The sequence below is a fragment of the Opisthocomus hoazin genome, chromosome 7 (genome assembly GCF_030867145.1).
Source record: "Opisthocomus hoazin isolate bOpiHoa1 chromosome 7, bOpiHoa1.hap1, whole genome shotgun sequence".
NCBI classification, from domain to species: Eukaryota; Metazoa; Chordata; class Aves; order Opisthocomiformes; family Opisthocomidae; genus Opisthocomus; species Opisthocomus hoazin.
In genome coordinates this window covers 22,881,455-22,903,547 of record NC_134420.1, presented here as the reverse complement: position 1 = coordinate 22,903,547, position 22,093 = coordinate 22,881,455, and the positions used below count along the sequence as shown (strand labels likewise).

The 22,093-nt window shown below is 41.7% G+C and overlaps 1 protein-coding gene across 6 annotated transcripts in view; it reads right to left on the bottom strand.

Annotated features, from left to right (window-relative positions):
• The window catches only part of TUB (TUB bipartite transcription factor), a 172,042-nt gene that overhangs the window by 20,484 nt on the left and 129,465 nt on the right, over positions 1 to 22,093 (bottom strand). For 4 of the 6 annotated variants that reach the window (XM_075427259.1, XM_075427255.1, XM_075427257.1 and 1 more), the window contains 6 exons: positions 11,624 to 11,791; positions 7,953 to 8,024; positions 6,912 to 7,033; positions 5,848 to 6,039; positions 5,168 to 5,280; positions 3,937 to 4,051 (listed from right to left, as the gene is read on the bottom strand). In XM_075427259.1, the coding sequence (XP_075283374.1) occupies positions 3,937 to 4,051; positions 5,168 to 5,280; positions 5,848 to 6,039; positions 6,912 to 7,033; positions 7,953 to 8,024; positions 11,624 to 11,791 (782 nt within the window). The remainder of the gene's footprint in view (positions 1 to 3,936; positions 4,052 to 5,167; positions 5,281 to 5,847; positions 6,040 to 6,911; positions 7,034 to 7,952; positions 8,025 to 11,623; positions 11,792 to 22,093) is intronic. The other 2 variants (XM_009935259.2, XM_075427258.1) reach the window with 1 other exon arrangement.

Genomic DNA, 22,093 nt, shown 5'->3' with positions numbered 1-22,093 from the left:
TCTGGAGATCTTCAAGACCCACCTGGACAAGGTCCTGTGCAGCCTGCTGTAGGCGACCCTGCTTTGGCAGGGGGGTTGGACTAGATGACCCACAGAGGTCCCTTCCAACCCCTACCATTCTGTGATTCTGTGAATCCAGGTATATTCATATATCTTCATACTATACACATAAATGGGAAGATTCCTACCTCTTTTCTGAATCATTTATCTCACCGCCTTTGGCAGAGTAAACCAGTGTTATCAGTTCAGTTGGAGGAGCATACTTGGTTCTGCATCACGGCGAGACTCAAACTAAAATGACTGCCAGCAGATTTTATAAGCAGGAGAGACTCAGCACAGCAGAGGACAATTTCTAAGAAAAGATTCATGCTTATGCTTATTTTCCACTAAGTACTGCCAATTTTGGTCTTCTCTGCAATGCCTCACAAGCTCTTTCTCTCATCAAGCCGCAGTTATGCTAGATACAATTAATTTAGATGCTGACTGGTTGAAGACATTGTTCAAGGTAAAATTAAATAATAGTGCTGAATCACTTCCCTCCTGACAAGCAGTATTGTCACTGAAAATACAGGGCTATGTCCTTTGGATTTACTCAGAAACACTGAAATCAACACTTCTGTCAAATGATAAGGGAATGATTTCTAGTTGCACCTTACCTCAATCGCCAATTGTATCACATGTTTTATTGGCAAATGCTAACCTTTTGCTAGTATCACGGTACAGAATTTAAATTGTACAAACACTAAATATATGAGGAAAACAGAAGGGACAAAAGAGGAGCTTTAATTAAGAGCAGGCCCTTCCAATCTACCTGCATACAAATAAAATTCATTCCCCTTATCTCCTGTCTCATTCCCTGCTTCTCTTTCATTTCCCTCCTTCACTATTTTATGTGTGTAAATCCAAGACTACAAATGGCATTATTCGGACAACAGAGGCCAATTTCTGATCTCACACCACTTTAATGCTGCTGCCAGTCTTGATTTACGGCTGAGAGTAAGGGCTGTTAGCTGGCAGAGCCCCGTCAACTCAACCAGCATGCCAACGGCTTCGCCCAGCGAAGGACTTGGCCAGTACTGCTCAGAAGCTGCGCCCTCGGCCGCAGCCCAACCAGTAAGCTGCTCTGCGAGGACGTGTCACAATAAACTGGCCTGAAAAAGCGCACAGCCTCTCCCCAGTGTTGCTTTTAACATCTTACACACTTCCACAAAATCATGCAAGCATTTTGCTGCGGTGGTAAGAGCTGCCATGACAAAAGCTGCAAGGTGTATATCCCAACAGCTCCCAGGAGATTCACGATTTAATTACCCCCAACTTTCCTTTCCGCCACTTCCCTTTCTGGACTTGATTCACACAGCTGTGCCCTGTCCTTAACATAACCTGTGGAAGCTAACATTCCACAGGGAGCCCAAAGCACAGAACCCCCAACGCTGGAGCACAGTGTGAGTGATTGAGGCTGAGCTCCCTGCCTGCAGAACCTGATGCAAAGCGACACGAGAGATACTATGGATACAAAGGAAGCCAGCACAGAAAATCCCAGTACAAACAGTACAGTGACACCTCCCTGCTTCTCGATAAATTTTGCCAAGCGATTCTGAAATCAGCCATTAGGTGCTGCTGCAGGTTTATTAATATGCCAGCCTGTCATCAGCCGGGAGAGTGAAAACGGGTAACGGCACCTGGTACAACTCGGTCCTTGCACCAACTTTATTCCTGCTGCTTGAACCATGGCCTAAGGTGAGCTCCGCAGTGAGAGTTCTCAACACGTCTATCCCGCAGTTAACAACAGACGCATCCCCAGCTTCTGCCCCGCTGAGATGGTTCAGCAGGTCAGGCTCAGCAAGCTGGTGGAAGCGGGTACAGCTTGCTCTTCAGGTGGGTACCTGATCAGGTGAGCTGAGGGACAGCTCAAAGTATTGTTTATTATAGTTTTTGCTGCAGGAAAAATCTCAAGGCAGGAATTAAAAGGTTATCGTAGGCCAACGGTGTTTCAGGAGCGCTCCTTCTGGCATTCTTTGCTGTGGTTCTGTTGCAGCCAGGAACAATCTCACTTTCGGAAACCTGGCTAGTAATGAAATATCATTCTAATTTCCTTTTGTCCTTTGCACACCTGCAAACTTGCTGCCTTTCTCCACGAGTATCAAAATATTAGTTGAATGGGTCATTTTCTTTTACAGATGTACAAGTTTTAAACTGCTGGTCTCAAACCAGACATACAAAAGCAGTTTGTGGTAGCCACATTCTCCAAACAGTGGCCACGGTTCTGTTCTTTCCAACACTCACACTTCTAATTACCTCTGCTGACCACAACTGAGTTTTTTACTTGCTAATGTTAATGGTTCAAATGCCATTGTTGTCTACAAACAATTTCCTAAATTTTTAAATATATAACTTTTTAAAAAACTATTTTTTGTTTTCTCCTTGTATTTCCAGTTTGCACCAGAAGACTAGTTGCCTAGCTCCAAAGAATGCCCTCCTATACAAACCACTAAAATCACCTTTTAGTAAACATGTAAGTTCTCCTAGGTTCCTACTGAAGCTTCAGTCAAACTCTAAACTGACATCAGATCCTGGACTTTCTTGTTAAATCCTGTTATCTGGATTTTCTGAAATTCTCAGAGAGTTTCAAATTGTTTCAAATTGAGTTTTAGTGGTCAGACATTGGAATAGGCTGCCCAGGGAGGTGGTTGAGTCACCATTCCTGGACGCGTTTAAAAAATGTGTAGATGTGGCACTTTGGGATATGGTTTAGTAGGCATAGTGTTGTTGGGCAGATGGTTGGACCTGATGATCTTAGAGGTCTTTTCCAACCTGTGATGCTATGATTCTATGAAATCCAACAGGAATGGAGGGAATGTGTGTGTATCTGCCTGTCTGCAACCATATGCCATGTGCCTGAGTAACAGCACACGTGAACAAACGCGCTATTTATACTATATTCACAGAAAAACTGCCTCCTAAGCAGCAGGAAGAGAAGACATCAGCAGCTAATACTGCCACCTCTTAGTGCTCTCAACACTTTGCATGGCTTTCCTTTCCATGTGCCGAAATCTTCCAGACACACCGCTCCCCGCACCCTGCCGCTGACCTTCACAGGAACGCAATGGGTGCGCGCGCAGGGTGTATGCTGAGATGGCCTCACCTTGATCCGACAGAGCTCCGGGCACCCTGGAGTAGAGCTGGGCAGGAACTTTTCATAAAAATGGTTCTTAGTTAGTTTTGTCAGAAGTTGTTGATTTGTGAAAACAGTAGCAGTGTTTCTGTAGCAGTGTATGTAGCAATTCTGACTGGAAATGTTTCCTGGGCCCAGAGATTTCTGGACAGAAAGAATACTCTCACCAAAACAGTTAGTCATCCAGTAATGAAATAACAGCAACTGTGCTTCAAGCCTTGATTGTCCGCATTGCCCCTGACAAATGCTATTTGCTGTCCTATAAGAGGCCAGTTCCTCTCATTGAACTGAGTTTCGGATTTTGTTTGGGGTTGGTTTGGTTGTTTTCCTGGTAGAAAGGAGTTTTGCAGTTTTTATCCCAGTCTCCCAGCCACTGCTGCAGACCTTTGGATCAGAGAGGCCTTCTCCGAAATGCCATTAAAAATGATCATACTTCCATTTGCCCAGCTCCTTCCAGTTCAGGACGCTCCCCTGGATGGTGCCTGCAGGCTACGAAGCATCATCCTACCCCTTGCAGAGGGTTATGTAAAAGCTCCAACACCTTCTGACCAAAAGTGAGAACTGGGCAACCTGGTTCCGTGCACAGCGTTTTTCACCTCTACTTTCCACTGAATCTCCTGGTTTGTCTAGTGAAGGTCAGCTGTTTGACTGCATCAAAGTATGACCACTGATTTACATAATCATAAGTGAGAAGGAAATTCAGTGTGCTATTTCAGAAACCAAAGTGCCCTTTCTGGCGCAGTTTGCCTGTGAGCTGTACTTACATAACAAATAGCAGCTAGCTCCTGACGCAGGGTGCTCGCCTCCAGGCTTGACGTTGTTTTCATTGGATTTACTCCATTGTCATAAACTGTAAACTTAGTTCCCATAAGATTTGATCTACGGAAAAAAAAAAGGAAAATCCAATCACCATTGGTCAGTAATGCTGCCTGTTACATCTACCCTTTACGGCATTGTAGCCTCAAAGGAAAGACAGATAATATTGAGCACAAATAGTTTCTAATTCTAATCCTAACTAAATGGCAACTCCTAGATTAAAGGCCATAACAAAAATATTAAGGTACAGTACAGAAGACTATACTAAAGGTCCCTTATCATTACACTGGAGACTTCTCATGACATGTTGCAAACTAGTAAATTCAAGAAAGCAACACTCAGGGAGACGCTCAGGTGGGGTTATTTTGTTTGTTTGCTTGATTGGTTTTTAAAATATGCTTACTCTCTACAAAACTGTCTGCTTTCTTACCTGACTACCACCTCTACTAGAATACAGAGAGTGATTTTCATAAAGTTATAAATAAGATCAGTCTTTCCTATTTGAATGGAGATCACACCAAGGAGCACAAAATACAACTTGGAACATACTCAAACCACATTATCCTCATTCTGTGTTTGCACTGCAATAAAAAGCGCATGTGGTTCCGAGATCCACACAGGCAAATGACAATTAGCAGCACAGTCCCCCTCCTCAGGCAAAGGCGATCTACACATACTTTGAGAGGCTCCACATAGGTATGAACACCAGACTGATGTATGATGGGGTAACAAACAGAAAAGAAACAAGTGGTTCTGAAAGAATTCCACTACTTGTAAATAACTCTAATTAGGATCTTGAGAAACGGGCAAAACCAAAGAGATTTTCAGATTGTCTAACAGACAGAACTTTGTTCCAAAATATTTGTATCAATGGGGGCTTGACACAATCTACTCATGTACTTCCAAAAATCCCATTAAGGTAAGTTGTGCTTGTACACCCTTGAGAATCTGACCTTTGAGCATTTAAGAGCTTCAGTCCTGCTGACTTTTAATAAAACGTGATCTTGTAAGTACTTGAGATGTTTTGAAAATATGCCTTGGATACCGGTGAACTTTAAGACCATTACCACATGATGTAATCAAGCCTCTAATTAAGAAGTCATAGTGGCTTGCAGGCTTCTTAATTTCAAATGAACTTCATATTCTATAAAGAAAATTCTTAGATGTATCAGTGTTTACCTCAGTTTTCCAATAAAACTCTCTCCACCCCGAGACAGGTCAGTTGGGTCTATGGAGATGAGGTAATTAGAGGTTTTACTCTTCTTTCGTTTCCTTCCAGCTAACAGAAACACCTAGGCAGTGCAAAAAAACATATTCTAGAATTCCAAAGGGGTTAGCACACACCACCTCCTGCTTTGATATAAGGAAGCCATAGGCAATTTTTCTGTCTTCCAGCATCATTAGCAAAGTAACGAGGTCTCCTGGACTTAGCAAAACCAGATAATAATCTGGAAAGGGAAAGTGAATTCTCAATCACTCAGTCCATTATTTATGCTTTAAATAATTAAATTAGATCTATTTTGTTAAATGTTTCATTATGAGTTGCTCTGGCGCTTCTAGTTGAATTGAAAATAGATGCCTTTCAAGATACAGAATGCAGTGAGCCCCAACTGCTTACTGCCACATAAAGGTGCCAAGCATGGATTATTCCAGGCCAAAGATCAGACATATGAAGAAAGGCAGTACCACAAAGTGATACTACTGTTTTGCTTTTGGAAGACCGTAGAACAGATCTCAGTGAAAGTGAAAATATATTTAAAAAGTAAGATTATATTTTCTTTGCAAGACTTCTTCAGACTTTTTTTTTTTTTAATTATTATTTGGATGCAACTGGTATGCCATTCAAGTTATTTTATGACCTTTTTACCATGCTCCCTTTCCAAGTGGAGGTAATAAGTGGGGTACATCCCTCGGTCCATTCCCTTTTTGTCTCTTGTGATTCTGCATTTGACGGTGACACCCTGTGGAGCAGGTCTTACGGCAAATTCCTCCAGGTCATCAACATCTATGAGAGGCTCGTTTGTGGAAGGACTGGGAGCTGAGGCCGCTTCCTAAAACAGTAAGCAAAACAAGTTTGATTTATAAGGTTGTAAGTACAAAGGAATGACGTTTGATGGAAGCTGCACTTTATAAAAATAAATACAAGGGACATATTGTCTTCCCCATTCTGATCCCTCAGTAGCCTTGAAGGCAGCTTATCAAGCTAAGGTCTCTCCCCATCCAATCGGTCAATCAAGCTCCTGGCTACCAACGGCCCAGGGAGCCGCTGTCTGCGCCGCTGATGCTCAGCGTACAGACACAGCTGGCAAAGCAGAACAGGGCAGTCGCACAAGCAGAGCGCTGCAATGTTACAAAGCAAATCCTGGCTCACACCTTGCCTTCTCACCTCTCTTTTCAGAATCATACCCAAGGACACTGACGGCCTTTAATGAAAGGATAAAATGGGATGGGGGGAGACAGATTAAGCTAGATAGAGATGTAACAGAGATGAGAAGTCAGTGCAGTATATCAGAGAGCGGGGCACTGTCAACTGGTTTAGTAAGAGCTTGTGATTTAGAATATTTGAACAAGCCAAAATCTCATTTTATGTTTGGATGGTAGCAGTGAGAACAGGGTGGGAAAATGCTCAGAAAAAGGCAACAGAAACAAAAGACCCTTCCAAGCACCTGCAAGAGGCAGAGAAGTAAATATTTACTGTTTACTTTTCTCTCAAGTTCAGACAATACTTGCTATTTTTTTCTCCAAGTCATTATTTTCATTGCTTGCCCCTGTGAACCCCGAGAGCTATCACAGTAAATCACCTTGGAGATACTCCAGTGCATATCACAAACAAAACAAGAAAGCCAGGCCCATCCCGACTGCCCTCGGAAACCCCGCAGCACGCAGCAGCCTGCCCGCTCCTCCTTCGCCACTCACCCCTTACCTTATTGGATTTCTTGCTCGTGGCAGAACCGGGCCGGGTGTTACTGTTCAACTGCGAAGAACTGGAGCTGTCTTCATCTTCCTCATCCTCTTCCTCATCAAAATTCATGCTGCTTGAAATGCCTGAGGAGAAAGCAGTGCGCTTGTATGAAATACTAATACATCAAAGCTGTCCGTAATTGTAGTATCACTTATTTTACTGTTGCACCCTCAGGCTCACAGGTGAAAGTGTGAGTGTGAGGGGGGTTCACTGTGAGAGGCAGCGTACAAACACATGGGTGAGACAGGACCTGCCCTGAGAAGCCAAAACATTTCAGCAAATGAGAAAGGAAATACCATGGTTCCTATTCCACAGAGAGGATCGAGTTACCAAGTAATACAGGAGCAATATCCAGTTATGAATTAAATTCAGATCTTCTTAATCCAATGAAGTACTTCAAACACAACTCAAAATCTTAGACCTGAAATTGGAGCGGAATGGACAACCTATGACAGTCATTTGGAAACCTTAACCAGTAAAATATGAGCCCTTCTACAGCACACTTTTAACCATTCCTATGTGATCCGACGAAGAGCAGATCTTAGACTGAGAAGCAACATTCACATCAAGGAAACGTTCTCATGCATATTTATTTCATGTAAAAAAAAAAACAGTATCAGCCCCAGCCAAAGGAACTGCCTTACAGCACTTAAAAATTTGCCTTTATAAGAACTCAAAACCTCAGACATTTCAAAGGGTAACACAACTCTGAACATCAAATAGGACCTAGCAGCAGAAAGCGTCAATGTTGGGACATTTGCCAGGCCTAGATTTTCAAGGACTATCATGCAGATGAAGCCACCCTGTACTCAGGTTCAAACTCTAAGTTCCACATATTAGAGGCTAACTAGGCAATATTTTTTCCTTATTAAAAAAAAAAAAAGAAACACTTGGTCCAGAGTTTCCACTATTGGTAAGTCCAATGCAGAAGGATAAATGAAACGCAAAGACTTCCAGAGCCAAGCAGCATAGGCATAATTAACTTTTTCCTTCTGTACTTACCAGGAACATGATCCAGGCCGACAAGACTGGATTGGGAGGTGGAAGAGGACCAGGATGTATTTGCATGGGGATCTGGGAAAGGAAAAAATCCATGGGCTTGATTCTGCAAACCCTTAATTGAGTGAATAAGCCTAACTCGTGAACAGGACTCCGCACGGGGCTAAAGGCTTACTGGATGGGGCCATAACGTTGCTGCCAGAATTCTCAGTTATGGACATTTTATCTTTCTGCACAATCAAATGCACCTTCTTCCTACTTATACCTGCTGTCACCTTCTTTTTCAGTACTTTGAATAAAGTAAAAAGCCCTGGATCACAGAGCTGAAGCTTCAGAAACGATCATCCACGCTAAACGGCTGTGCCACAAACCCTTCTGTGCACCACGTGCCCTGCACGACAGGTTTTTGGCCTACTTTTGAATTCTAACAGACACAAAAATAAAACTGATGGACACAAGTGATACACACAGATTCTACACCAAAATTCATTCGGTGACATTGAAAAAAGTATTCAGACTCCTATGCAGATGGCCTAAATTCTACCTAAATCCCTGTGCCCAGTGTGTCCTCATCAGGCTTCTCAGGCTCTCTAAACTGTTCTTCCGGGACTTCCAGCGATATGGACAGAGACTTTCAAGTAGCTGTCTTTTGGAATATGAGCTTAGTCTGCACCAAGCAGAGACTGAACCAAACTAATGTACAGAAATATAAAGATTAGAGACAGTGTCAGTAATAGTTTTCTTCAGTTGAAATTTTGAATTGGAATGAGAAAAAAAAGACACCAAAAAAAGGCATTTAAATACTTTTTATGTTAGTGCCGCTTCCAATAACTTCAATGGATATCCCTTTAAAATAGCTTTTGACACCAGATGCACACTGGATAACAAAACAACACCAGAGCAGTACGAGCAAGTGTATAAAAGTAAAATAGAAGCATATGCAATGCTTGTATTCCATTCAGCCGCACCATGAATGGTCTCGTTATCCACTTCTTCCATGCCCCCAATATGGAGATACACCACACAGCACAACAACAAAAAGTTTCAATAGGATCTGGTTATGCAAAGGAGGCCTGAGTTCACAGGTCAACAGATACTTTCAAAGCGTGTAGAACTTGGTCATTATTAATCACATGCTCATTAATCATAAACATTATTTCTTAATAATGACAACCATGTTCTAGTGAACTATGTATGGGTAATAGAGACAGCCCATCTCCTCAGCTGACAGGCTGTGCAGTAAAGCCATACTCCATATGCACACACATAATCAGTTTATTTCTCCATCTGTGCTCACTATTTCGCCACCAATATTCTGGTCATCAAAATTCTGTCCCAACCTTAGCAGAGTCTGCACTCAGGACCTGTGGGGAAGAATGCTTCAGTGAGCTTCTGTTTGGTTTTTGAACCCAGAAATCAAATCTATTCCTTTCCTAAATATCAAAACAGTTGTAACTTCAGGTGGCACAGAAGAACTAAGGCCAAATTGCTCATTCCAAGTCTTTACAAAGAAATGTAGGAAACTGACAAATGTGGAGACTAAATGTTAGTTATTCAGTGTTAAAACCTATGGAAGTCTGGCTCTGTCCTAATGACTCATTTGCCAGACAGGAACTCGACATATTAAGGCTTCTGAAATCAAAAGGACAAATATTTTCTGCAGGAATAAAATTATTCTGGTACGGCAGTTTCCAACAGATGGAGAAATCAGATAAAACATTCGGCATTTTCTTGCAGGCAGCATATTCTTTCCACACTCAGGTAGCCTATAACCTCTTGCCTTGTAATAGAACTTGGCTCGTTGGGGAAGCAGAGACACATGCTGAGAGAGGCTTCTCTCCACAAGGTTAATGTCGAAGAGCAGAATGGGCACAAATCAGGGCTACGCAAATCTGATGGGACTCAGCCTTTCCCACCAGGCCGGTTAGCACTGATCTCTCTGTTCTTCTCCTTTTGCTCCTATTCCGTGCAAGAGAAGGACTGATGGGAGACAGCAATTCTAAATGCTTTTCAGACCAACGGGGACACACCAGTAAGGCCATGCCACAAGCAGTGAAGGGGCAGTGGGAATCCACATGGAAAGCCCTAGCTCTACATAAAGTCTACATCCCATTAACACTGGGATACTCAGAACTTTCTAACAAGCCTCCTCTGCTGGTATCAAGTAGATACAGAGTAAAAATAGTTTATGGAGATGCTACTAGTTTCAGTCTTGTCTTGTTACCTTTCTTTGTATCTCACAGAGCATAGCTCGGTTGTTAATAAAAGTAAACCTCAGCATTCCCATTAACAAAAAGCCCCACCATCCCCCAGACTTGAAGCATACTAGTGGTCCACTCTTAGCAGTGTCTGTTCTGATCAGGAGTATACTCAGACCTGCACAAAAACAAGGTCATATCACATATTTAAGAATACGAAGCAACAAAGCAAACCCAAACCAAATCAAACAAAAAACCACCACCCATTGCTTCTATTAAAATTAAACAAAAAATCGGGGAGAATAAAAACATATCTTAGTCTGGAAAGAACATCAAAAATAGAAATGTTCCCCAGAGTAAAAATCTGAGTGCTCTGACCTAATTTGAGAATTCTGTTGATAGTTCTTAAGTCAATCTGCTTCAGTAAATAGTGTGCCTGATGATTAAATATTCTGAGCCACCGTCTAAGGCAACACAATCGCCACACAGATCAGAAGTTGTTAGTCATGCCAGCATCCCTCTGACTCAAACACCCAGGAAGCACCACACTTTGAGAAAATCTGCCCATTTCAGTCGAAGTTGCTCACATCTGCAGAGTAACATCCCCGAAAAAAAGAATCTTATTGAGAATTGCTCTGCAGACAAGAGGCGGGCATTTAGGTATGAATAGTTTATTCTAGATGAGTCACGTTTGCACTTACATTTTGCTCTTTATACACAAAGAGTTTATTCTCAAAGCATCAGAGCACTCTTGGCTTGAGCCATCTTTGCTTCAAAAGCTGTACACTGAAGAAGAACAACTCCAAAGCAAATGCTTTCAGAAAAAGCTTTGTGAGGATTTTAGGATTTTTTTTCCTTCCTACAGTTAACCTCTAATGAGAGATAACAACAGCGCAGGAAGGAAGAGACGGATGCAGGAATGTGTACACACACAATCTCCCAAATCATGCGTGCCTCCAGAGAAAGAAAAAAATTCTGGAACATTTGAGGACTATGCATGGGAAATGCGGCAAAACACACCGTGATGTAATTTTTGCCTCTGCAAGCATGAGCACACATTGTGAGAATGTGAACAATGTTTAGCTGACAACGCAACTAAAATTAATATTCTAGTTTGAATGTTGTTATTCCACACTCTTTTTTTTAACCTACAAGTAAGTGATTTCAGAGTTGTAGAATACAAAAATGTGAGCAGATGGATATGAGCATTAGCATCTGCCTGGTACCTTAATAGCAGCACTGCACTGCAGATGGGAAAGCCACATCCCTGAGAGCCTGCAGGACTCTTGTTCCTTGGGATGACAGAGCACTTCATTATTTTTTTGGAAATAACAGAACAGAGCCTAACAGGCTCTGAGGAGAAGAAACACAGAGTAACAATCTCTGCTTAGGCTAGGGCTGAGAGAGAGAATAGGAAAAGGAGTCAGCATACATAAAGTAAGCAATGAGAACATGAAGGCAGCTTTGTCTACTTACCTTTCTTCTGCATTGCTGTTCTAAGATCTTGTTTGCTTTGCTGTTGTTGGCCACTAGCCATTTTCTCTCCATCATCTTCATCATGGCTGGACTGTCCAACCGTGAGAATCTGCACCTGACTTCCTATCTTCTGAACATCATCTTGAAAAGCAGCCGGACCATCAATGCCTGTCAGACAACAGCAAAAGCCTTAGTTGTCTTTGTGCCGAGAAGTTACTGAAAAGACAATTGCTCTCTCACAAAAAGCATCTTTTCTAAGAATGAAAGATCAGAGGTTCACATTCCATAATATTTCTAGACTTAAACAAGACTAAACCAGCCTCTGAGGCAACCTCTTACTTCCCACATGCTGCACGAGAGAATCTCCAAGAAGTGATCAGGATTTCACTGTTGCCCTCCTCACCCCCAAAACACACCCCTTCATGCACCAGAAACACCGAAAACTAAGCAGAAAAGAAATTCACTGAGGAGGACCGACAAAGAAAACAGATGCAGCTTTCATAAAGACACACAACTGGCGCAGAAACAGATAAGCCTGAGTCCCAGATTATGCCATATCCCCTAATAAACAAGACTGCTATTATGAAACGGTGCTTCAAAGTTTCAGAAACCTGGAAAATTCACAGGTAGATCTAGCACTGTATACAACAGGAAAAGCAGCAGGTTAACAAGCCTAAATATGCCTACTGAGTTAGTAAATTGCTATTCAGTTGAAACATCAGAGTGAAATTATAAAGAAGATAATACACATATTCTGGAACCTCCATCCTCTGAGATGCTCAAACCCCGACCGGGTATGGTCCTGGGCAACCTGCTCAGAGAGCAGGGACGTGGGACTCGACAGTCCCCAGAGGCGCTGTCCGGCCTCAGCCGGCCTGTGATTCTTCCGGCTTCTGACAACAGCCAGAAAGAAACTACCTCCTTACGGCTGTAAATCGCCTCCGAAGACAGAAAAACAAAAATATGGGGCGGGGAGTGTTCTTGACACAAGCTAACTTTGTTTTTTTTGTCAGGACAGCAAGTTAAAACATCAGATTCCAAATGTACTTCAGCTCTTAGTTAAGACTTAGTGCTGGTGTATATTACTAAATTAGCTATATAAAATTGCCCTTTCGCACAAATAAAAATTGTAATATTATCATGTACAGTTACAATAAATAACATAAGCCTGTATACTATTGGTCTTCTGAAATTGTTGTTGCTAAGCAAGCAACACTGTGGACAGTTAGCAAGCATAACAACAAACTAGTTCAGTAAAAGAATATGGTGCTTCTCAACCAAAAAGAGGTGAATAAATCCTGTAAGAAGGAGCTGCAGTGACTGGGTTTTTTTCAGAGAGTGACCTGTAGCAGAAGTCTCCACGAATACCATTTCAACCCACTTTGCCAGCAGCTGTCACCTTGCATTAAAAGACAACAGGCTTATACATTTAGCATGCTTAACTGTACTTTGCCATACTTGCTGTCACTGCCACTGGGATAGCAAGCCTAAGCGGAAAAGAGAGTGGTCTGCAGCCTCAGGAACAGGAACAGCCCTGGCTGTGCAAACACCAAGCAAGATGCGGTCCGACACTGCAGAAGTATTAAATTCACAGAGTTCGAGACCACAAGGAATTATTGACTCACCTGCATCACACAGACCCTTATCTGGAAATTTCTGCACCAACCCTGTAAATTCTGATTTACTTATAGTAAAAGTAACAACACCTGACAACAAACAACCAATCTGTCCATCCAGCCTTGAAGGACTGAAAGTCCATGGAAATGTTTCTCTCATCTTGACTGGACGACAATTTCAGATAGGAGCTCTGCAAAATAAACAGTGTAATTTCCTAGGCTGAAGGTACAATATGGCAGTGAACAGAATAACGGTTTTCTTAACAGTTATCTCAGGATAAGTGCTGCAGCAAAGGTGCTCTGGAACAGACAGGTAGTTTCTCAGATCCACTGTGGTATTTTTAACAGCTTTAACTATATTAACCATCATCATTAAAGTGGCTGCATAAAGTTAGGTTCTTACCTTAACACTCTGAATTTCAAAAGTGTTAAGTATTCATGAATTTAACAAGATGCTCATCCCTCATGCCTATCCATCTAGCCTCTTATTAAGCTTTGGATGGTACAAACCTAATTTTGAGGACCCATTTCAAAAGGAACAAAACACCTTAATTATTCTACTTCAAAGCAGACATTGATCTGCAGCAAATGAAATGCCTTCGACAGCATTAGACATTGCACTGAGGCTGCTTGTTTCTGATGAACATCTGCACTAGCATCCTGTGCTGTGAGGAACATCACGTATTATTAGGCGGCAGGACAAAGGCTACACTGGCAGGTCGCACTTTTAGAGAAGAAAAATCAATTTCGGTATTCAGAAGAGTGCGTTAGTGGTAGAGTGTGTTATTAAGCATTATGAATGGTTCCACTGGTGACCCCATTTAAGGGAATGGAAGATGCAGCCAGACAGAGAGGAGACAATAAAGAACCTCTCCTGCATTAGAATACTGTAGATGGCTCACAGCAAATGCAGCATTAATGGTTTAATATTTGTGTGTGTGTGCATGCATCTTTGTAGTTATCTATGCATGTGTTAAATGGCATTCAATACAAGCATACATATACATTTCTTTTTTCTATGTCATGAGATAAAAGCGTATCTTCGTAAGTCATAGTTCAAAAGGCAGCTTTACCATCACCTACCTAATGTCTGAACACAGTTCCAAGCTTGCATAAGCGTGATACTCAAGGTGGCTCTCTCCCTGTGTTCTCACTTTCTTTGCCTCGCTGACTCCTTTCCACCCACTCACTGGAAGGGTGGTTCACAGAATCACAGAATCACAGAATAGTAGGGGTTGGAAGGGACCTCTGTGGGTCATCTAGTCCAACCCCCCTGCCCAAGCAGGGTCACCTACAGCAGGCTGCACAGGACCTTGTCCAGGCGGGTCTTGAAGATCTCCAGAGAAGGAGACTCCACAACCTCCCTGGGCAGCCTGTTCCAGTGCTCCGTCACCCTCAGAGAGAAGAAGTTCCTCCTCATGTTCAGACAGAACTTCCTGTGCCTCAGTTTGTGCCCATTACCCCTTGTCCTGTCACTGGGCACCACTGAAAAGAGCTTGGCCCCATCCTCCTGACACCCACCCTTCAGATATTTGTAGGCATTTATAAGGTCCCCTCGCAGCCTTCTCTTCTTCAGGCTGAACAAGCCCAGTTCCCTCAACCTCTCCTCGTAGTGGAGATTCTCCAGTCCCCTCACCATCCTTGTAGCCCTCCGCTGGACTCTCTCCAGTAGCTCTTCATCCTTCTTGAACTGGGGAGCCCAGAACTGGACACAGTACTCCAGATGAGGCCTCACCAGGGCAGTGTAGAGGGGAAGGAGAACCTCCCTTGTCCTGCTGGCCACACTCTTCTTGATGCACCCCAGGATCCCATTGGCCTTCTTGGCAGCCACTGTGCAATAAACCAAACCATTCATGTCTGTAACTGTAAGTTTCCCAGTTTAAGGGCAGGGTCAAAAGAGGCGAAGAAGCTGAGCGGGCTGTGCCAAAAAGAAAGTCTTTACTGCTACGGTCAGCGTTTCCTACAGCTTTTCCCAAAAATCAGGTAGAAAAAAAAAATATGGAGATGCCCTTGAACAGCTGCTAGGAAGCAAAAGGAGTTTTACTGTGAAGGAGGGCACAGGGGAAAGAGGAAGACTGAAACAACCCCCAGAATACCAGTTGCTTCAATAAAGGCTTCTGGTAAACTTTGACATAGTCATGTCTCAGGTGAAACCCAGAGGTACCAGAAATGAAAACAAAGAGATAAAGAAAAAAATGCACACATCCTATAAACTATTATTTATCAATGCCTGTATTCTGTTGGCACCTAAAATCTTCCAGACAACATATATAGACAGTACCATGCTCTTACAAGCTGCTAGCCTAAACTACCTCGTACAATGTTTTTATAACCTGAATCCATCTAAATTCTAAGAAATTCAAAATACATTAGGTAGACATGCACTTAACTTTGATCTCAGGTATGGGATTTTTAGATAGGATTTTTTTTGTTTTTGCTTTTGCTTTAAATACACAAAATGTTAACTATCTACACACAAAAAAAAAAAATCACATGGAATGCAGGGAGAAATTAAAAGGCATGGAATAAATAAAGCAGAGAACTTCCATGGAAAGCCCTAGGAAAGGAATAAAGCCGCAAAATTTTACCTAGTGTTTATGACATACGAGAACCAAATCTAAGCTTTTGTGCATTTGATGAGACCACGTTGTGCCTGTTTGAAACTCCGGCTTCTAAAGGACGGACCAGCAACCCAAAACGTCCATTCAGTCTCACTGGATGTAGTAACGACAATACATTTTGAAGATAGGAAGTTGAGACCTTGTTTTATTGTTCCAATCCAGCAACTTAAGGAAATCTCTTTATGGGAGGGTCACCAGGCACACATTTCTCTATCCTACATCCCCAGCAGCTTTCTGCTGAACAGTTTCCAACCATTTTGATATGTCCTATAGAGAGATGGTAAAATGAATACAGATGAGCCATCTCAGTTCTACTAGATGTAGTTAGCAAATTTTTTTCTGACAAACTAAGCAAGTACAGACTAGATGAGATGGAGGCTACAGATCCTGAACTGTATCCCTCCCTAAAGATCTAGAGGTTGGCTTGGCTGGGGGCTTTTTCCCCACAATAGCACTACTAGAGCATTGCAAGCGCAGTTGCGGGTATCCATTTGAGCCTCATGCATTTTTATTTCAGCTTCACAACCTTCAAAATGATTTTGCAGAAAAGAAACACACTTCCTAACCTTCTCTGCAAGCGGGAAATGAAGGGTATAGTCACGCTGAACACAAGACTTAGATCAGTCTGTTGAATAGTCCGGGCTAAAGCCAGAATCTGTAACAGAATAGGTCCAAGTGGAACTTCTTCTCAAACTGGACAGACACGAAGCACGTCTAGACACCCGATCAGAGCAAGTCTCAAAGTCATCACAGTCTAATAACACTATAATACTACAGTATAATAAGAAAATAAAAGAGGATAGGGCAGAACTGCAATTTTTATTATTTCATTGCTCAAGAGATAATCAAGAAAGAGTATTTAAAATTTTTAGGGAGTAGGGTGGGAGAAGGTCAAATGGGAGCAAAAGACTACATACTACCAAGCTACATATGACCAGGGAAAGTTCAGAGAGGCAGCTGATATATGTGGCCACTGCTTACAGATTAGCACGGGACCAAACATGAGGAAAGATTTTGCTATCTGACAATAGTGCCTGATGCACAGTGGTAGTCTTGAAAAAAATAGTTACAGGTTAAATATGTGACAAACAACTCAGCAGCAGAGTGCAGGCATAAGGATAGTGAGTCAGCTCTCCAAAACATTGTTTAACTATTTGACTATACACTACACAAATCTCCAGTAATTGGATCTTGCAGGAAAAGAACCTGATTGTATTTATATACAACATGTTCCCCTCCGCATGTACTTATACATGCAAACATTTTGCTGCAAGAAGACTTTAAGAAAATGTTATTTCCTCTTGGTTCCTTTACATCAATTTGTAAGTACACGAAAGAATAATTAACGGATTATTTACAGAGAATCTTTACTGCACCTAGGACACCATGAAAAGACAGATTTCTAAATTATTTAAACATAACTGTTATAATAAATGAAGAATTTCTTCACAGGACATTTGCAAACTAAGAAAGAAACTAAAAAGATAAGTATCATACATCAGAGAAAACTAATTAAGCTCAGTGAATGGCAAACGAGACTACATATCAGGAAAGGAACATAGCACAGAGAACAAGTATTTCTATCCCTACTTTACAAATGAGGAACTGCAGGACACAAAAATTCCTGTTCTCATTTTATAAAGCATTTAAGACACAAATTCAATATACGAAGTCTGGCATATTGCTCACAGACTGAGTTTTAAGAAAACGCTGAAGCCCTTTGCAAACCAGATCTGAAGAATTGACCAAGGTCAGGCAGGTGGTCTCCAGAAGACAATAGGTCAAGCCGCATTTTGTGTCCTCAATACCCACAACACGGGTTCTACAACAAGTATGTCCTTCCTCTACAAACATGCTGATGGCAAATGCAGACACACTAGAAAATTATCTCCTTTTTTTGTTTTGTTTTTTAAATGTGCCTTCAACGGCAAGACACCAGGTTAGCTAAGCCACTGGACTGACACAGAAGTCCTATCCACGTGGATAACACTCGCAAGGCTGCAGCCAGCAGCAACACTGCAATTGCATTTGCTCTTCAAGAACTCTGCAGAGCAGCCCTTCCTCCAACTTGGGGATGGCAGCATAGCCCTTCAAAGGCTGGCTGGCCCACGCCGAGGTCAAAGACAGGGAGTCCATCCTGAGAGAAGTCTGTTCCTATTAGACTGATGCCAGAAAAAATAGTTTCCATACTTTAAAGAGCTTGGCTTAAAGCAAACCCTGCTTCTGCTTTTATTGTCTGAAGTGATCTACATTTTATATTAAAAAGACAAAACAACAGTTGATTATATTTTTTAAATCTGCATTTATCAAGAAGTATGACCATTGAGTATAATAACGTTTACTTCCAGAACAGTGTTATAAGAAAGTAGTATTGCACAAATCAGCAAGTGAAAAAGGTACTTTCTCAGAACAGTTGCTTAGGAAGTTCTAATAAATGGTTAGAATGAAATATCATTAAATTACACCTTACAGAAATTCAGAACTCTTGCTTATCTATATCTACGTATATATCTCACTGTTGGGTGAAACTCTCCTCAGTAGGAATTTATTGAAAAAGCAGAATGTTTAAAGGGGGGCAAAAGCGCTTTTTTTTGGTCTATTTTTTAAGATCGAATAACCTTAAGCATATTGTAGCTGTCAACATTTTGTAAGCCATTTCCCAGTACATGCCTGTTCTCATAAAGGCTGCGCATTCACTGATACGGGTTCAGCCAACTGCAAAATCACAAAGGGATTTGTTTGTATAGGCAAAGGGGCAAATACAAATTTTTTCTTAAGACAGGACCTCTGGAAGTGATTTAGTCCAAACTTCCATCAGAAGAAGGACTATTGCTAACACCAGATCAGGTCACTAAAAGTAAGCGCTTGAGCACCAAGCTCTACATCACCTTGACAAAATCTAGAAAACCCTAGCAGGAACTGTACTTCCACAGATCTCTGTCTTGAGGAGAACAAAATGACTTCTTCACTATCAAGTTCACGTGTTGCCAAAGCATAGCCCGACATGGTTGGCAGATCTGGAAATAACAGGACTTTTTGTGATGGAAACTCACTTAGTGCTCTTCCTACCCTTTCTCTTTAATGCACAGGGAGCCAAGCTAAATCTACCCTACATGAACTTCCCTCCTCCCGTCAGAAAGGAAGTGTTACAGTGAGAAATGATGCCTCTTCTCCAGCAAATGGTGCCGCTTTCTCAGTCAGCCAGTGTTAATGTGGTCGCTTGTTACATATGAAAATAGGACAGGAGGCACAAATCCAAACAGACAGACAGGCATGAAAGACAGAAAAGAAACATGGGAGAATCAAACCAAATCAAAATATGAAATAGCCATCCTGGCAGAAAAAGTGCTGTGTGTCAGAGCAGCTCGTTTCCTTTCTGACTCTCACAAAGACAGCAGGGAATACCCAACATACTATATACTTTAATGTACAACATAAGAGAAAAATTGCTGGGAAGGCATTGTCTATTTGAACATTTTAAACACAGCCAGATTCCTGATTTCAGTGGCAAAAATCTTCATTTATATTGACCATGGCAGTGAGTGAACCAGGCCAGTTCAGAGCAGAGTTTTCCTAGAATGTACTTACATGCTATAACAAGACTGCTACGGAAAAAACAAACAAACAAACAAGAACAAAAAAAACCACAAATCAAGCCTAAAAAAAAAAAACCAAACATATCCATAACTTTTCATGGAATCACAGAGTAACAGAATGTTCGGGGTTGGAAGGGATCTCTGTGGGTCATCTCGTCCAACCCCCTACTGAAGCAGGGTCACCTACAGCAGGCTGCACAGGACTGCATCCAGGTGGGTCTTGGATATCTCCAGAGGAGGAGACTCCACAACCTCCCTGGGCAGCCTGTTCCAGGGCTCCGTCACCCTCAGAGGGAAGAAGTTCTTCCTCATGTTCAGATGGAACTTCCTGTGCTTCAGTTTGTGCCCATTGCCCCTTGTCCTATCGCTGAGCTCCACTGAAAAGAGTCTGGCCCTATCCTCCTGACACCCACCCTTGAGATATTTATAAGCATTTATAAGGTCCCCTCTCAGCCTTCTCTTCTTCAGGCTGAACAAGCCCAGCTCCCTCAGCCTTTCCTCATAGGAGAGATGCTCCAGTCCCCTCATCATCTTTGTAGCCCCATCGCCCTCATCATCTTTGTAGCCCTCCGCTGGACTCTCTCCAGTAGCTCCTCATCTTTCTTGAACTGGGGAGACCAGAACTGGACACAGTACTCCAGATGTGGCCTCACCAGGGCAGTGTAGAGGGGGAGGAGAACCTCCCTCAACCTGCTGGCCACACTCTTCTTAATGCATTCCTGAATGATTCCTGAACTTTCATATTAGATTTCACTTTGAATTAACTCCTGGCTTTGCCTGGTTTTCTGGGTTTTTTTAAAGGTTCCATTTTATCTTCCTGATTTGTTTTTGCCCCATTCATTGCACATAGCCAAAACAGCACTTTATCCAGCATATTTACTCATTTCTTCCACGTCTCTATTGGGGGAAAAAACTCAACCAAGCAAAATCCCCCACACCACTATGTACCTGTAACACTTTCAGGAATCTCAGTTTTTAAAGAATCATCAAGTTATTTGATATTTAAGATGCTCTGGTTTTGAATTTTTAATACTACGCAGGGTGCATACTTTTCACAGGTTCCTGCTGCAACTTTTCTCACTTGTTTGCATTATTCTTCTGTTGAACCATCTAGCAATACTGTACACCAGGTTCACTAATATCTTTAATCACCCCTTAGTAGCCTCACAAATCAAACCAGAAATTGATCCACTATCTCCACTGGAAAGACAACCATCTTACATATTTATTTGTTACATTTGGGGTTTTTTTCCAATATTGCATATTATGTCAAACAATAAACTGGGAGACCAGAGCTTTCAGAAATATCAGGTTAATGAGCTAAGCTACTACAAGACATCATCAATTTACCACATTTGCACGCTCTGTCCCATAAAAATGATGTCTGTCTTTAAAAATATGCACAGTGTATACTGGATACCATCATTAAGAATGAAATACCAGTAATAATCACAGATTTAGAAAAAACCGCTAAACACTGTACAGAATTACAAAACGCACTGACCCCTAACTCAGGAGGCACAATCAGCTCTACGTGAGCAATTAGCCACATCCTCTTCTTGCCTCATGTCTTTGTAACCTCATTAAACCTAATACTTCCCTCGCTTTTGTCTTTAGCACATTGTTCTGATCATAGCTGCATCATTCTTTGAGCCACTTAAAAAAGCATCACATCTAAGGCCAGAGTACAATCATTACACTACAGCTTCAAGAGCTATTCATGTATAATTCAACAATTTTTGCTCTGAATTAGATTATTATTCATAGGATCTGGTCTAAAGGTTCTTTTTTTCTTCAAGCACAAAGAGCTCGGCTGTGCTTAGAAAGGTAATGCTCACTATAGCTAAATACTAACAGAAGCCTTTAAAATGCTATTTTAGCCTGTAAAGTGCATTCACCCCTCAGCCTCCATCCTGCTCATTTACAGGATATACAAAGGCTACAGTCGTAGTAGTCAGAGTGGAGGCAAAACCTGAAGCAACTGCAAAGCTAAAAGAACAACCTAAAACTTCCAACATTTGGTCTACTTACCAATGAACTTCCTCCAACAAAATCTCTTGTGCCACAAAATGGTATAAAACCATTTAACCTTAATCTACTTCCATTAGGGGGATCTGAAGGATCCTTCAACATTATTAGAAAAATGTTTTCTTGAAGACTCACACTTACTCTTAAAAGTAACTGAAAAAATGATACAAGATGCACTACGGGGTTCTGCTGCCATGTGCATTTTCTTCATTCCCAGGTAACACAGATTAACTATGTCTATAGTGGATTGATGAGTAAAATCCCTCTCATATTTTAAAGTCACATTCAGTTTTACTTGTTCATCCAATAACAAAATATTCTGCACCTTTGATAAGGATGCAAGACTGGAAATCCAATTACAATCCCCTGCAAACACTCCAAGTTTACAACGCTATCAAAAGTAAACTAGATGGGAATCCAAGGGTGAAACTATACATGAATGAACAGTTAAATACCACTGCATGGAAAAATTAGATGAGCTGGAGAAGGTGGTATGTGTATGCTCTAAACATACTTAGTTAACTGACAGAGATATTTGCTAATTCAGATTTGTTACTAACCGTCAGCATAAACTCTAGGAGAGGAGGTACTCAACATTTTCTTCAGTAT